The 14669-nt window shown below is 35.2% G+C and overlaps 1 protein-coding gene across 1 annotated transcript in view; it reads left to right on the top strand.

Annotated features, from left to right (window-relative positions):
- Positions 1–14669, top strand: part of LOC123536124 (di-N-acetylchitobiase-like) — a 46944-nt gene that overhangs the window by 16054 nt on the left and 16221 nt on the right. Inside the window, exons 3-4 of the mRNA XM_045318955.2 lie at positions 2866–2909; positions 9899–10045. Of these exons, the coding sequence (XP_045174890.2) occupies positions 2866–2909; positions 9899–10045 (191 nt within the window). The remainder of the gene's footprint in view (positions 1–2865; positions 2910–9898; positions 10046–14669) is intronic.

Below are 14669 nucleotides of genomic sequence, written 5' to 3' on the forward strand. Positions count from 1 at the left end.
TTAATCACTTTTTCATCATTGATTATTGAAATTGTTTTATTTTTTTTTAGAGATTTAAGGCTAATGTGGGTGATAAAATGAAAACTTCAAATTAAAAAAAGAACTTATAATTAAGATAAGAAAAAAATAATATTTGAATTTCTTTCCAACATTCACATGATTTTCATTGTAACAAAGTATTTGTGACTAGTTAACCAGGTTTTCGTAGAAAACCGGTTATTAGATTGGGGTATGTCATTGGGCATGCTGGTGGGCATCAAACTTGGTTTCCACACAATAACTTTAGTTTGGAACAAGCTATAGACATCAAACTTGGCCTGTAGTTAGATGGTAAGGAGACGAAGGTTGGGATTGCATTTTGGATCAAGGTCAAGGTCGCTGTTGCTAAAAATAGAAAAAATGGTTTCCACTCAATAACTTTAATTTGCATCAATGTATTGAAATTAAACTTGGCCTATAAGTAGCTTATAGAAAAAACCAAGGTTTGGATTGTATATGGAGTCATTGGGGTCAAGTTCAAGGTCAGGATAACTTATTTACACTTAGAAAATTCCACGGTGGGGCAGTGGTCTAGAGCGTTGGGTCAAAAATTAAAGCTGGTCAGTGGAATGGAAGGGCATCGGTTCAAATCCCACTGAGATCCAAAAAAAAAAAATTTTTTGTGATAAAAAAAGGTCATTTTAATGCCATTTGGTCAAGGTCAAGGTCACAGTTACTAAAAATAGATTTTTTTCCTTTGCGACCAGTGCAAACCAATCCGATCCTTGCAGACTGATCATGGTCTGCACTGTTCGCTATTCAGTCAGTAAATTTTCATTGAGCACCAGACCTTCGAAAAATAAATGGTATTGCCCAATTGAATGACGGACCAGTCCATTTTAGAAATTTAGCAGGCTAAGGGTTTAATATAAGAACTGGCTTTGGATTGTATTTTGGGTCACTGTTACTAAAAATAGAAAAATGGTTTATGCTCAGTATTTAGTTTGGGTGCACCTATTGTCAGCAAACTTTGTGTTTAGGTAGCTTTTATCAAAGAATCATAAATTACAGAAGGCAGTGACACATCTAGTTTTCTTATACCTTTGCTTTTGAATGGCATGATTGGATGCAGTCAGATATGTATAATAGAACATGACCATTTCGAACCTGTTGGCGTGATGCAAAGTTTGAAAACCTGGTTTTTGTGGAATTTCCACGTTTCTTGTGATTAATGTGGCATCAGGGAAGATCATTGCTGTTATGAGTTTTAGTATCTTTTGAGAATTCTTAACACTGCATTGTCTTAGGCCTTTGAGTAAGAAAGAACTGTATTCTAGAATGTTTGCAACATATTCAGACTGTTATTTCATTGACAACAATTTCAAAAACAGCTCTAGAATTTTAGAAGAACTGCTCTAGAATCGAATGTATGGTAGCTGTTTAGAACACTTGATGAAATATGTAGAAGTTGATTCTTACAATAACAACAACAACAGCAATTACTTTTATTTAAGTCAGGTCACATAATGTAACAGTATGACTGAATAAAGTAAATAAAGTGTGGGTTTTTTCTTAGCAATAGTACAATTAGATAGTTTTCTGTAATGAACATGGGGACAGTTATTTTGTCATCAACAAAGCATATTGTTAATGTATACAGATAGATGGAATTATTTTGCAAATAAATACAGCCTAATCACCTTAAAATTACAGATAATTATAGGTGTATGAAAAAGTTAAGTTCGTGTTATCTGTAAGAGAAAGGTAATTTAAAGAAAAATAACAGTGTCAGTTCCTCACTAAAATTCTTAGACTATAATTATGTTAATGCTTCTAATTAGCATGTCTGTTGATTCTCTGAGGCTGAAAGGACATCTATCAAATGTAGAGTTTGATTTCTTGCACATCGGACTGGCATTTCCGGTGATTTTACCCATGCCGGCAAAACCCATCTGGCACCCCCCATACCAGATGACTCTCGTGTTGTTAATGACAACTAGTGGTTCATGCACTGATAATATATTGTTTATGTAAAATACGAAAAAAGCAGTTACCTTGATAGTTTCTCTCCATTCCTTATAGTATATTTCTCGATTCAAAATACGTTAGTTTACCGTAAGAACATAACGTTACACTACAAACGATAAAACTAAAGCGGAACTTTGTTATTGTGCGTAACGCAAAACATCATGACGTCACTTCTGTTTACAGACGTTAATTTCCCTCGCTTTGTGTTCATACTATAAGAAAGAGTGCTACATAAGTATTTCTACCTATTATTTGTAAAATACAGTATGCAAGAAAAATAATCTGCCAGAATTAAATGGTAGCCTGTATCTGATATGCAAGAAAAAATATCAGTCATGTGTTTACGAATCGGATAGAAATATCTGTCCCTCGGCCACCTGCGCATGGGCGGTAATTATGCAAGCCTCATTACCACCCAATACGCAGGTGCCCTTGGGATGGATATTTCTGTCCGATTCGTAAACACATGACAATATTATTAATCTGGAGGTCAAGGGTTTATGTATGTATAGGATGCACATTGATGTTTTAAATTTGACATTCACAATGATTGCTAGAAATTAGTTAAAACATATTTTTTGAAACTGACCTTTGTTAAATATGGTATAAACTTTTATAATGTATTACTGTGAAATCTTCCATATTTGTGGATGGACTAATTTTCGTAATGTCTTATATACTATGTAATGGATGTAGTAACAAAGTTCTGAAAGCAGTAAAAAAAAAATTGAGATGCTTCCAAATGATGACCAAAAAGAAAACTGTACATGCCTCTACTTTTTGTTAAATATTTAAATGCTTTTTATTTCTTAAAATTTGTTCTTTTGAATAATCCGTATTCTGTTTCTATTGTTTCAGTTAAGCAGTTTCCAACACCAGATCACGCTACTGATGTAAGCGCAGTAAGTACCGGTATTCATTTTCACATTGTTGTTTTTTTTTCCAGTGGGAAAATTGAAATATGTAGAACTAATACTTTACTGTTATTTTTCTAAATTTTTGTTATTTTAGAACTATCAATTAATCTAAAGTTCATAGGCTTCACTTTTCTACCCCAAATCACCTAGATCCAGTCATGTGTATAACAAAATGATACAGGACATTTTGACATTTTTACTGATTAGAAATTTTTACATGGTTTTCCCTTCTGTAGCATTGTAACTGCAGACCCTAATTTCTGCTATGACAGATTTTAAACCTCTAGTTGTTTATGGAAACTACCCAAACATTCAAGGTGTGAGGTAAAACTGATGAAGATTTGTATTGTAAATTAAATTGTGAAAGGTAGACAGATGCAATTGTCATTTTTAGCTCATCTGATTTTTTGAAAAAAAATGATGAGTTATTGTCATCACTTGAGCGGTTGTCGGCGTCGGCGTCGGCGTCGGCGTTGCCTGGTTAAGTTTTATGTTTAGGTCAGCTTTTCTCCTAAACTATCAAAGCTATTGCTTTGAAACTTGGAAGACTTGTTCACCATCATAAGCTGACCCTGTATAGCAAGAAACATAACTCCATCTTGCTTTTTGCAAGATTTATGGCCCCTTTTGTACTTAGAAAATATCAGATTTCTTGGTTAAGTTTTATGTTTAGGTCAACTTTTCTCCTAAACTATCAAAGCTATTGCTTTGAAACTTGGAATACTTGTTCACCATCATAAGCAGACCCTGTACATCAAGAAACATAACTCCATCTTGCTTTTTGCAAGAATTATTGCCCCTTTTGGACTTAGAAAATCAGTTTCTTGGTTAAGTTTTATGTTTAGGTCAGCTTTTATCCTAAACTATCAAAGCTATTGCTTTAAAACTTGCAACACTTGTTCACCATCATAAGCTGACCCTGTACAGCAAGAAACATAACTCCATCCTGCTTTTTGCAAGATTTATGGCCCCTTTTGGACTTAGAAAATATCAGATTTCTTGGTTAAGTTTTATGTTTAGGTCAACTTTTTCTCTTAAACTATCAAAGCTATTGCTTTGAAACTTGCAACACTTGTTCACCATCATAAGCTGACCCTGTACAGCAAGCAACATAACTCCATCCTGCTTTTTGCAATAATTATTGCCCCTTTTGGACTTAGAAAATCATTTTCTTGGTTGAGTATTATGTTTAAGGCAACTTTTCTCATAAACTATCAAAGCTATTGCTTTAAAACTTGCAACAGTTTTTCACAATCATAAGTGGACACTGTACATCAAGAAACATAACTCTATCCTGCTTTTTGCAAAAATGATGGCCCTTTTTAGACTTAGAAAATCATGGGTAGGACAATATTTCTATTATACAAAAAAAATCAGATGAGCGTCAGCACCCGCAAGGCGGTGCTCTTGTTAGTTCATCTGATTTTTTGAGAAAAAAAGAATCACTTGATCGGCGTCGGCGTTGCCTGGTTAAGTTTTATGTTTAGGTCAGCTTTTCTCCTAAACTATCAAAGCTATTGCTTTAAAACTTGCAACTCTTGTTCACCATCAATAGCTGACTCTGTACAGCAAGAAATATAACTCCATCCTGCTTTTTGCAAGAATTATGGCCCCTTTTGGACTTAGAAAAATATCAGATTTCTTGGTTAAGTTTTGCATTTAGGTCAACTTTTCTCCTTATCTCCTTAACGGTCAAAGCTATTGCTTTAAAACTTGCAATACATGGAGCAGTTATTCGCCATTAAAAGCTGACTCTGCACAGCAAGTACCAAAACTCTACATTGCTTTTTGCAAGAATTATGGCCCCTTTTGGACTTAGAAAATCATGGGTAGGACAATATTTCTGTTATACAGAGACAAATTTTGTTCCGATAAGCGGGGAATATTTCTTTGTTTCAAGGGCTGCTTTTGCCTCGTTCTAAAATACACACCCCAGCATCTTTCTTTGTGTGCTGGATCTCGAACCGAATGGACGTTATCTTTGCTACATGCTCAGCTGAGCTTGTGCACCCAAAAGGCGGTGCTCTTGTTTATGTTATCTCCATTTTCGTGATACTGAAAACAGGTGGCATATGTATGCATATAATACTTGAACAGCATTATATGTCCCTTTTTGCTGTTTGAACATAGATTTACATTAATTTTGTCAGTATATCAAAATGATAGCTTGCTATTTTGCCAATAAACACAGTTGAATTAGTATTAGCATTTAGCCTGCTGGCAGCAAATGGTTTTGCCTTTGCAACCTGTGCAGACCAAGAAGCTGATCATGGTCTGCAATGTTCTCTGTTCAGTCAGTAAATTTTCAATGAACACCCCTTTAAATCATAAGTGGTACGGCCCAAACAGAATGATGGACCAGTCTATCTTAGAAATTGAGCAGGGTAAAGGCTAAGCAGCCAGCTAAGGGAAGAATATTAACTGGCTGCTTAAAGCAAGTTGACATGTTGAAATTAGAGAAGTGTTACAGTTATTTGGGAATTAAGCAAGCTGCTTAAGACAAGTGGTTGTTAAATGCAGGCTGCTAAGGCAGGTTTAACTGTGTTTGCTTTAAATAAAACAATGAGGAAATGGAGTGATGATTTATGTAATTCAGATGTTAAAAACATAAAGGCTTGTTGCAAAAAGCTTATTCTGCAAGAAGGCATGTTTAAAGAAATGTTTTCTATGCAAGTTGTTGTTCCTTTGATCCACCAAATATGTAGCTGGCTTTAATAATGTTGGCTTTATTTTGCAAGTAACAGATTTTTTATCATCATTCTTAAAGGTCTCCATTGTAGTTCTTACTGAATTTTAAAAATATCACTCACAATGTTTGTTTTATAAAAATGTTTATCCCCACTAATGGGAATAGATTGAAACTTCACGCAATTGTCCATTGTCATGAGCAGATATCCATTGTACAGGTTCCATAACCCTGTTTTGCAATTTTACAAAATTATGCCCCTTTTTATACGCCCGTTTGAAAAACGGAACGTATTATGGGAACGCCCCTGGCAGGCGGGCAGGCGGGCGGGCGGCGTCCACAGACCTTGTCCGGAGCATATCTTCTACATGCATGGAGGGATTTTGATGAAACTTGGCACAGTTGTTCACCATCATGAGACAGAGTGTCATGCGCAAGAACCAGGTCCCTAGGTCTAAGGTCAAGGTCACACTTACAGGTCAAAGGTCAAATTCAAGTATGACTTTGTCCGGAGCATATCTTCTTCATGCATAGAGGGATTTTGACTAAAATTGGCACAATTGTTCATCATCATGAGACGGAGTGTCATGCGCAAGAACCAGGTCCCTAGGTCTAAGGTCAAGGTCACACTTAGAGGTCAAAGGATACAAGAATGAAAACTTTGTCCGGAGCATTCCTTCTTCATGCATAGAGGGATTTTGATATAACTTGGCACAAATGTTCACCACCACAAGACGGAGTGTCATGCGCAAGAACCAGGTCCCTAGGTCTAAGGTCAAGGTCACACTTAGAGGCCAAATGTCAGATACAAGAATGACTGTCCGAAGCATTTCTTCTTCATGCATGGAGGGATTTTGATGTAACTTGGCACAATTATACACCATCATGAGACGAAGTGTCATGCGCAGTTCCCTTCTTTAGAATTACTTCCCTTTGTTGTTACTATAAATAGCTTATATTGTAACTTTTTCATTACTAGACATAGGGAAAAATCAAGACCACTTTTCTGTAGTACAACATGCATGTTACATCCAATTTTGAGGTGTATTTTGACCAATCTCTACCTGGTAAGGATTTTTGTGTGGACTTACAATTTTTTTGGGGGGGGGGGGATTTTTTTTTTTTTTTTTTTTTCAAGATTAACTTCCCTTAGTTGTTACTATAAATAACTTATATTGTAACTTTTTTTATAATTGACCGTAGGGAAAAACCAAGACCACTTTTCTGTGGTACAACATAGTTGTTACTTTCTAATTTTAGGTGTATTTTAAGGTATCTCTACCTGGTAAGGAGTTTTTTGTGGACTTAGAAAAACAAAAGAATTACAATGATTACTAAACAACCACAAAATTAAAATTACATCTGCAAATACAGGTGCTAGAGTAAATAAATTTGCTGTGACGGGCGTATATTGTGACATTCTGGCACTCTTGTTTGACTTTAATATCCATTCAATTGACAAGGCTGTTGAATAGTTGAGCTTTGCTGTCCTCTTGCTTGCTGTCCTATGTGTGTGCATAGAAAAATTGGGCTTTTCTGCATGTAATGTATGATATATTCTTAGGTTGTTAACACTGGTAATATTGTATCAAAATATTTTTCGGCCATCTAAAAACAAATTCAGGACCTAGACTGATCCATGCCAAGTGACTGAAGTTTGCAAATCAGACTTCTTGATAACGCATTATAGATAATTTATCAAAATGAAAGATTTATGCAACTCTCTGCCTGATTGGATAAGGGTGTCTTTTTTTCTCACTCTGCATTTTCTCATTGTGCAATGCTGAGTGAAATGACAGACGAAGCGTTTTTCCTCAATGACGCTGTTTATAGTTTTAACTAGGGATGGCAACGAATATTCGAATATTCGTTCATGACACGAATATTCGAATACTGTTACACTATCGAATATTCGGAAAAAAATAAAATCATAATAAGTAAATAAAAACCAAATGCAAGAACCAGTATGTTCGTTTATCTAATTTACCAAAATTCGCTTTCATGGTAAATTCGCGCGAAAATGGCTTCCGTCGCTGTCAGACGTGTCACTTTATATATTACATTATTAGCGTGCCGATATTGTACATCGCTATGTTGATGACATCGTACCCTGTAGTAAGTACCGCTAATTGCTTACCTTTAGAAATTTTATTAGTCCCCAACTGATGTAAATCCGTTACAAATCGCCTTGTTTTCGGTAGGTGCAAACCGCATATTATTAAAAATCATCAGAAAGCACTTGAACTAATGACTCGGATTTCAATCAAAGTCGATTCAAGATGTATTTCAGTAAAGAAAAATGCCGAAAAGTGTTGTAAACAAGTCAAATGTGATGAATATTATTTTTATGTAAAACAGATTCCTCTTGATAATAAATGCATTTCGTATGGAAAAAATAGTACAATCTACTCAATAATCATACAGAGGGTAAAGTTAAGCAAAATATATCTTTTATAAGACTCCCCCACCCCCACAGTCTTAATTTTACACCCCGTTTAATCGAAAATATTGTTCATGCTATTATGTGAATCTACTGTCAAAATGCAAGCAATGCTGCCTGTCTTTTTAAAGTATTTCACGCGATCATCCGATAAGAAGTCGGCTACATGTAATATGTGTGGAGAGAACCTTACTTACGGGAGGGCTACATCCCTGTAAAAACATGTAAAAATAAGTAAAACCTATATAGATTATATGTAAATGGAGGCAAATAACAAATATTTTATATTCAAAAAGATGAACAAGTGATGAGAACGATAAGTCAGTCTTAATTCGTCAATGTCTAAATTACTTCCGGTGTAAACGAAAGTAGAATTAATGCAGAGCGCTGCTAAGGGTACGATAAATTCATAAGATTTTGAGTTGATTTGGTGCTCATTTGATGACCGAATATTTGAATATTCGTTCGGAAGGCTGACCGAATATTCGAATACCAAAATTGCTATTCGTTGCCATCCCTAGTTTTAACGCAACTTTTCGCTCAGTATATTTAGAAGAATATTGATATATCTAAAAAATTATAAGGAAGTTTAATAAATGTAATAAAAACCTGTTCAAATACCAACATATATCAATTTACAGAAAAAGCTGAATATGGTCTGTGTATCACATTAATAAGGGTGTGATTAGCCGATCGATTAAGGTCTTCTAGGTAGAGAAGCATCTTCCAGACCACTGCTGTAATTATTCCTCATAGGATAAACGAAACAAAATTGCACCCCTACGAAACATTTGTGAAAAGTTAAAAGAGAACCATTTAAATTGTTGAAGTGTTGTGTTTAGTTTTGCTATTTGAAAAATGTTAGATAGATGATAGAATAACACAAATGATATGAAAACCTTATAAACTTGTCTTATTACAATTCGCCGACCATCTTTTTTAAAGATATTTCTTGTTTGAGATAATTTCAAAACTAATTACCAGTTAGAGATTTTGCAAAATGAATAAGGTTTCTGTTGCCACCTTTGGAGTTTTTTTTATATATAACACGAATGGTATTGTCTTATATTTAAAGAGAAATCATGTTTGTAGCCCTGTGTTGGAAGAGGTGGATCAACCAGGAGTGATAGAATGCTCAGTTTCTTTGCAGAAGATTAGAAAATAATAAAAACACCTATACACACTGGATAACCAGCTATCCTGACGCCTGCTGGAAATGTAACCAAGCTGGAAATGTTACCCAGCTGTTAATCGGTAGGTAAAGTTTTTCATTTATTTCTATTAAAACGAAGCCAATTCTTGCAAATCAACTTGACAGCTTTGTCAAGGAATGACCATGGCTTACATTTACAATTTCTGGGCCAAATACGATCCTTACGTTTTGAGATACTTCACGGAAACTTCACACAGGTGTTCCGAAAGGACACATCTGTTTAACCAGATGATAAATGTTTTCACAGGTTGTTCATAAACAAAACAATTTGCGCAAAACTTTGGATTTTTGCTCGATTTTCCAAACTGAAGAATTTGTTAGCGAATACCTCAAAACATAACGATCGTTTCTGGCCCAGAAATTGTAAATGTAAGCTATGGTCATTCCTTGACAAAACTGTCAAGTTGATTTGCAAGAATTGGCTTCGTTTTAATAGAAATAATTATAAATGAAAAACTTTACCTACCGATTTACAGCTGGGTTACATTTCCAGCTGAGTTACATTTCCAGCGGGCGTCAGGATAGCTGGTTATCCAGTGTGCTATAGTTAGTCTTAAAGAATAATACTATTGTAACAAATTATTGAATAATCACCTTTTGACTTATAAAAACAACATTTCATCTCAAATTTACAGGAGATATCCTATAAACGAGCTGACCTTGTTGCAGTGAACCTTATTGATTACCTTCACAACTGTGACTATGCTGCAGCACATGCTCAGGAAATTGCCAATTACACAACTACTGTACTTAGTGAGATCAAGAAACATATTACTGCTAAAGTAAGTCTCTGGCTACAGTTATTATAATATTACCTCTTATTGTGTAATCTTGAACCATAAATCATTGTTTATGTTGTTTTGTACTTGTGGCATCCATTCTGTTGCCATTCATATGAAAAATGGATCTTACTTTGATATTTTCAGTTTTCGTCAGTTCCTTGTACTAAGGAACATTGAACATGTAATAGAAAGGTTATTATGTCCCCTCCACCTCCCCTTGGGGAGACATATTGTTTTTGCCCTGTCCGTCCGTCCCGTCCGTACGTCAAACTTCATTTCCGATCAATAACTGAAGAACCATTTGACCTAGAACCTTCAAACTTCATAGGATGGCAGGGCTTATGGAGTAGACTGCCCCTATTGTTTTTGGGGTCACTTTGTCAAAGGTCAAGGTCACAGGGGCCTGAACATGGAAAACCATTTCTGATCAATAACTTGAGAACCACTTGACCCAGAATGTTGAAACTTTATAGGACAATTGGTCATGCAGAGTAGAATGATGACCTCTATTGATTTTGGGGTCACTCTAATAAGTCAAGGTCACATGGGCCTGAACATGGAAAACCATTTCTGATCAATAATTTTAGAACCACTTGACCCAGAATGTTGAAACTTCATAGGATGATTGGACATGCAGGGTAGATGACCCCTATTGTTTTTGGGGTCACTCCATCAAAGGTCTAGGTCACAGGGGCCTGAACATGGAAAACCATTTCCGATCACTAACTTGAGAACCACTTGACACTGAATGTTGAAACTTCATAGGATGATTGGCCATGCAGAGTAGATGACCCCTATAGATTTTGGGATCACTCTAATAAAGGTCAAGGTCACAGGGGCCTGAACATGGAAAAACATTTCCGGTCAGTAACTTGAAAACCACTTGACCCAGAATGTTGAAACTTCATAGGATGATTGGACATGCAGAGTAGATGACCCCTATTGATTTTGGGGTCACTGTTAAAGGTCAAGGTCGCAACAAACAGAACATGGAAATCCATTTACAGTCAGTAACTTGAGAACCACTTGACCCAGAATGTTGAAACTTCATAGGGTGATAAGACTTACAGAGTAGATGATCCCTATTGTTTTTGGGGTTACTTTATAAAAGGTCAAGGTCCCAATGAACAGAACATGGAAATCCATTTCCAGTCAATAACTTGAGAAACATTTAACCTAGAACCTTCAAATTTCATAGGGTGATAGGAGTTAGAGTAGATAAGCCCTACTGTTTTTGGGGTCACACCATCAAAATTCAAGGTCACAGGGGGCTGAACATAGAAAACTCTTTTCAATCAATAACTTGAGAACCACTTGACCCAGAATGTTGAAACTATACAGGATGATTGGACATGCAAAGTAGATGACCCCTACTGATTTTGGGGTCACTCGATCAAAGGTCAAGGTCACAGGGGCCTGAACATGGAAAACAGTTTCCAATTCATAACTTGAGAACCACTAAGCTCAGAATGTTGAAACTTTGTGGAATGATTGGACATGCCAAGTAGATGATTCTTATTGCAGCCAACCGTCAGAGTCGCTTTGACTTTTGCTCCTGTACCCTATTGACTTCCTGCCTATATGACTATGCATTGGGGGAGACATGCGCTTTTCTACAAAAGCATCTTCTAGTTAGTTATGCTTTTAGTTAGTTATGCCGATATCATAATATACGTGCTACGGCGAGATAAGAATTACCACCTGACGTCGAAGAACATCATCTGATCTTATCATAATCACATTCGCATGCAGTCAATTGAAATCATGCATGGAAATATTATTAACATGGGTGTAAATCAAACTATACTTATAAAATCTTCCAAGTTTTAACAAATATTTATATATATTCACTTTCGTCCGTAACTTATATCCAAATAGAATACAAAATGTAATAATTTTACTTCGAAACTTTCATCAATTTTACACATCTATTGCGTTTAATAAATATTTGAACATTTCCGATTTTATTACTTTTTTAGCTCGACTATTTGAAGAATAGGTAGAGCTATCCTACTCACCACGGCGTCGGCGTCGGCGTCGGCGTCACACCTTGGTTAAGTTTTTCGTACCAGTCCACATTTTGACAAAGTCTTTTGAGATAAAGCTTTGAAACTTTCAACACTTGTTTACCATCATCATGGCCATTTATTAGCAAGAGCACATAACTCCATCAAGGATTTTGGCTGAATTATGGCCCCTTTTGACTTAGAAATCATAATTAAGTTATTCGTACCCGTTCATATTTTGACAAAGTCTTTAAAGATAAAGCTTTGAAACTTTCAACACTTGTTAACCATCATCATGGCCAGTTATAGGCAAGAGCACATAACTCCATCAAGGATTTTGGCTGAATTATGGCCCCTTTTGACTTAGAAATCATGGTTAAGTTTTTCGTACCAGTTCATATTTTGACAAAGTCTTTTAAGATAAAGCTTTGACACTTTCAACACTTATTTACCATCACCATGGCCAGTTACAGGCAAGAGTACATAACTCCATCAGGGATTTTGGCTGAATTATGGCCCCTTTCGACTTAGAAATCTTGGTTAATATTTCGTACCAGTTCATATTTTGACCAAGTCTTTTGAGATAAAGCTTTGAAACTTTCAACACCTGTTTACCATCACCATGTCCAGTTATAGGCAAGAGTACATAAACCATCAAGGATTTTGGCTGAATTGTGGCCCCTTTTGACTCAGAAATCTTGGTTAAGTTTTTAGACCAGTTTATATTTTGTTGTAAAGGTGTGACATATGGCTTTGAAACTATTAACATTGTTTAGTATAATAGTCCTACTGTAGAAAGTTGAAAACTTTGTGAATCTATTGGCATGAAGTAATGCTTATTGCAGAACGAAATTCGCTTTGTTTTCTCCAGTCCATTGTTTTGCTATAACTATATTGGAACATGGCTTTTACAAAGATCTCTATGTTTATGCTTATTATTGCGATTCTTCATCTGTACGGCAGATAGAATACATAAAACTATATTGACTTATCATAATCACATTCATGGAATTGAAATATGCTGAAATATTATTTATGGTGAAATCAAACTATAGTTATAAAATCTTGTTTTAACAATATTTATTTATTCTTTCGTCGTAATTATATCCAATGGAATAATGATTTTTGAAACTCTCAATTTTCACATCAATTCTTTGAATATATTGACCATTCATTAACTTTTTTTCACATGTAAACACATTAAATTCCAATAAATATAAATGCATTATTATTACAGAGTATTTAAATCAGCATTACTCAAAATTAACACCCTGTTTTGAGGGAATATCGATGGTTTGTTTTGATGTATAATTAATTTCTAAACATGTACACAAACGTTGTGTGACACGCACTGAGACAGGTAAGTTGTAATATTTACACCCATCTTTGTAGAATTACTAAATTTACAAAAAGCATTTACTTACACACATTGTTGTGTATGAAACATGTTTCGCTGTGTTATTTTTAACCATTTTAATTTAATGCGATGTAAGTGTACGAATATTTCAGCTTTCTAAAACTTAACATTTTCCGAGCATTCCTTTCTCTGATAATGAAATTTCATCGTCAGAATCATCATCCGACGAAACTGATACGTCAAAATTAGCATGATAATAAATATTTTCTTCAATGTAAGAAAAATCTCTTGCAGCCGACATTATTTTAATCTTTAAATACTGTATGAACGAAACACAGTGGAGTTCGTCTTTTTTATTTCCTTTACTGCATATTTACAAAAAAATATTATAAGAAGGAAACTAATTATTAGCATAATTAATAATTATAACATCTAAGAAATAATAGCCGGTATGCAAAATAATTTTGCTTTTATCAGGATTATCAAAAATTAACAAGTACGTGACGCAATCAGCATGATCTCGGTGCCGCGACTATACTTGTCAATCGCCGTCCTGGGGAGTCCTGATAACCCGCGTATAGTCGGATATCGACGCTACAGGGGTAGAAAATATAGCGCCTTTAGTCGCATTTCGGCCCCAAGGAGTTAAACAACTTCTGTTGAACTGCTTGGTGGATCTTCATCAAATTTGGTCTATAGTATAATTGTAAGGTCCTTTCCAAAGATTGTTCAAATGGGGGTGCCTTAAAACATTTTTTTAAATGATTTTATAGCAAAATCTTCAAATACAGTTCCACAGGAGGAGGTGGAAAGTGTGACACTGCTTCCTTTGAAATTTTAAGAACAGAAACTTCAGAATTTGAAACTCTAGTGAATAAAATAAGCATTTGATTTCTTCTAACATGAAACTGGCTACAAAGTGTCATTTATGAGGAGAAGTTGTCAACAAGTTTGTACTGGTACAGAAACCAAGAAAAGGCATGTTGATAGTCTACTGTTAAATAACTAAAATGATGTTGAAAAACTGTATGAAATGCAAATTATACAAACTTATGAACAGATTATCATCAGATGAAATGCCTCTTAAAACGGCTTGAAAAACCAAATCTTATTTAATGAGGGTTGTCAACAAAGTCTGAATGAACTAATAATTTTCAAGTGAGCAAGTAACATGTCGTGCTAGGCGATATTGTACTTTCTTATTCATACAGTTACATGTTCTCGCTCAGCCCTCGATGGCATATTTACTGTCCACTCAGCT

Source organism: Mercenaria mercenaria, chromosome 17 (genome assembly GCF_021730395.1).
Source record: "Mercenaria mercenaria strain notata chromosome 17, MADL_Memer_1, whole genome shotgun sequence".
Taxonomy (NCBI): Eukaryota; Metazoa; Mollusca; class Bivalvia; order Venerida; family Veneridae; genus Mercenaria; species Mercenaria mercenaria.